This window comes from Pterocles gutturalis, unplaced genomic scaffold (genome assembly GCF_000699245.1).
Source record: "Pterocles gutturalis isolate BGI_N339 unplaced genomic scaffold, ASM69924v1 scaffold36104, whole genome shotgun sequence".
In the NCBI taxonomy this organism is placed as follows: domain Eukaryota; kingdom Metazoa; phylum Chordata; class Aves; order Pterocliformes; family Pteroclidae; genus Pterocles; species Pterocles gutturalis.
Window position 1 is genome coordinate 3,470 of NW_010131872.1, and position 1,788 is coordinate 5,257.

Sequence of the window (1,788 nt, forward strand, 5' to 3'; positions counted from 1 at the left end):
TCCCTGAGGGCCCAGCCAGTGCCCAGCCAGCAGCAGAGGCAGGTAGAGAGGAGGAGACCAGGACTGCTCTTGCAGGGAGAGCGGGTGGCTGCAGCATCGCCCTGGGGCTCTGCTCTGGCCACCATCTCTGTCAAACCCCTCGCTGGGATGAGGGAGAGGCAGCTGAGGACCCTGGTGCCGAGGGCAATGTGCCATCTATCCAGAGAGGCTCATGTGACTTCTCCCCTTGGTAAGTCTCCTTGCTGGTTGTTAGTTTTGTTGGTCCGTTTTGTTCCAGGCTGTGGCGGCTGACATGGATTTTCTCTTCATCTGCCCCTTTCTGCTGGTGCTGCTGCTGTCCCGGGGCAGCCTCGCAGACCTGGAAAAACAGAGGGTGGACTCCAGCTTGGAAATCTGTATCCTTCTCCACAGCCTGCCCCTCGAGTCCTGCCTACGTGCTCACGCCTGCTGAGGCTGGAGGGAGCTCCCCTGCAGGGAAAGGGTCAGAGACCACGGAACGGGGCACAGGCGAGTGGAAGAGAGAGGACCCAGAACAGCTGGGCAGTTGTCCTTTTGCTCCTCTGTGGAAGGACTTTAGCAGAGCTTCTGGGTTGGCTGAGCAAGCGCTTGGGTCCCAGTATAGAGATGGGTTTTCTCGCAGTGCCTGGCATTCTCCCGAGCACGGTGCTTTTCCTTTCTGCTCCAGCATGCTGGGCGCCGAGCACGTCTCCCGGTCCATTCTCAGGAGCGGTGTGGTCAGCTGGGCGGCAGAGCCCACCTGTGGGTCTCAGCAGTCTTTTGGGGTCACCTGCTGGGATGATGGGAGAGGGCTCCTGGGCTTGTGACACTCCATCTCCTCTGTGCTGCAAGTGTTTGTCGCCCAGGAGGAGGTGGGCTAAGGCAAGCCCTTCCTAGCACGCAGCAGCATCCCCTGGCGAACAGGGAAATTATGAAGAGATATTTAATATGTGTGCTCGTGGAGACAGGTATGGGGAAGGTAGGAGTTCACGTTCCTCCTCCAGCCCGTCAGCCAGAGCAGGGGCTGGCGAGGAGAAAGCTCCCCACGAGCGCCCAGCGTTGTTAAACACCTCACTGGGGTGTCTGGGCAAAGGGGCTTGCTGGAAACCCGTGTTTCATCCTGGCTCAGGCGCTGCCCCCCGCCCTCAGGCACCCTAGGGAGAACTGGGGGGGCTGGGATGGTGCCTGGTACCCAGTGGAGGGGGAGAGCAAGAGTGTGGTGGGAACGTGCTGTCGGCGCCCTTGACGGCCGTGCAGATAAGAAGCTGTTTGAGGTGAAGCGCAAGGACCAGATGAATGCGCTGAAGAACCTGATCGAGCTCAATGACGTCAACCAGCAGTACAAAATCATCGACATCATGCTCAAGGGACTCTTCAAAGTGAGCCATGTTGCAGGCTCAGTGTGCCGTGGGGCCGGGGAGGGTGGGCAGAAGCAGGTAGGGCTGGGGGCCTCTGTGGGGTCAAAGAGAAGAGCTGGGTGGGCAGGGGGCCTTTAGGGCCTGAAGGGAGGATGCTGTGGGGCTTCAAATGGGGCGGCTGGGGCAGCACCCCCAGCATGCAGGGAAGGGCCAGCAGGACGAGGCAGTAACCCAGGGCTCTGGCAGGTACTGGAGGATTCCCGGGCTGTGCTCATTGCTGCCGATGTACCTCCCGATGGGCCTTTCCCTCAGGACGAGAAGATAAAGGATGGTAGGTCCTCTCCGGTCCTTACCCCCTCCTTTTTCCAGTGCTCAGATGCATCTCTGACATTCTTCCTGGGGCCAGCGCCGGGGTAGGTACGAAATCCCCGTG

At 60.1% G+C, this 1,788-nt stretch overlaps 1 protein-coding gene across 1 annotated transcript in view; it reads left to right on the forward strand.

Moving 5' to 3' along the window:
- Window positions 1–292: 292 nt before the first annotated feature.
- The window catches only part of CCDC134 (coiled-coil domain containing 134), a 2,525-nt gene continuing 1,029 nt past the window's right edge, over window positions 293–1,788 (forward strand). The window contains exons 1-3 of the mRNA XM_010080739.1: window positions 293–395; window positions 1,255–1,376; window positions 1,602–1,700. Coding sequence (XP_010079041.1) covers window positions 293–395; window positions 1,255–1,376; window positions 1,602–1,700 — 324 coding nt within the window. The remainder of the gene's footprint in view (window positions 396–1,254; window positions 1,377–1,601; window positions 1,701–1,788) is intronic.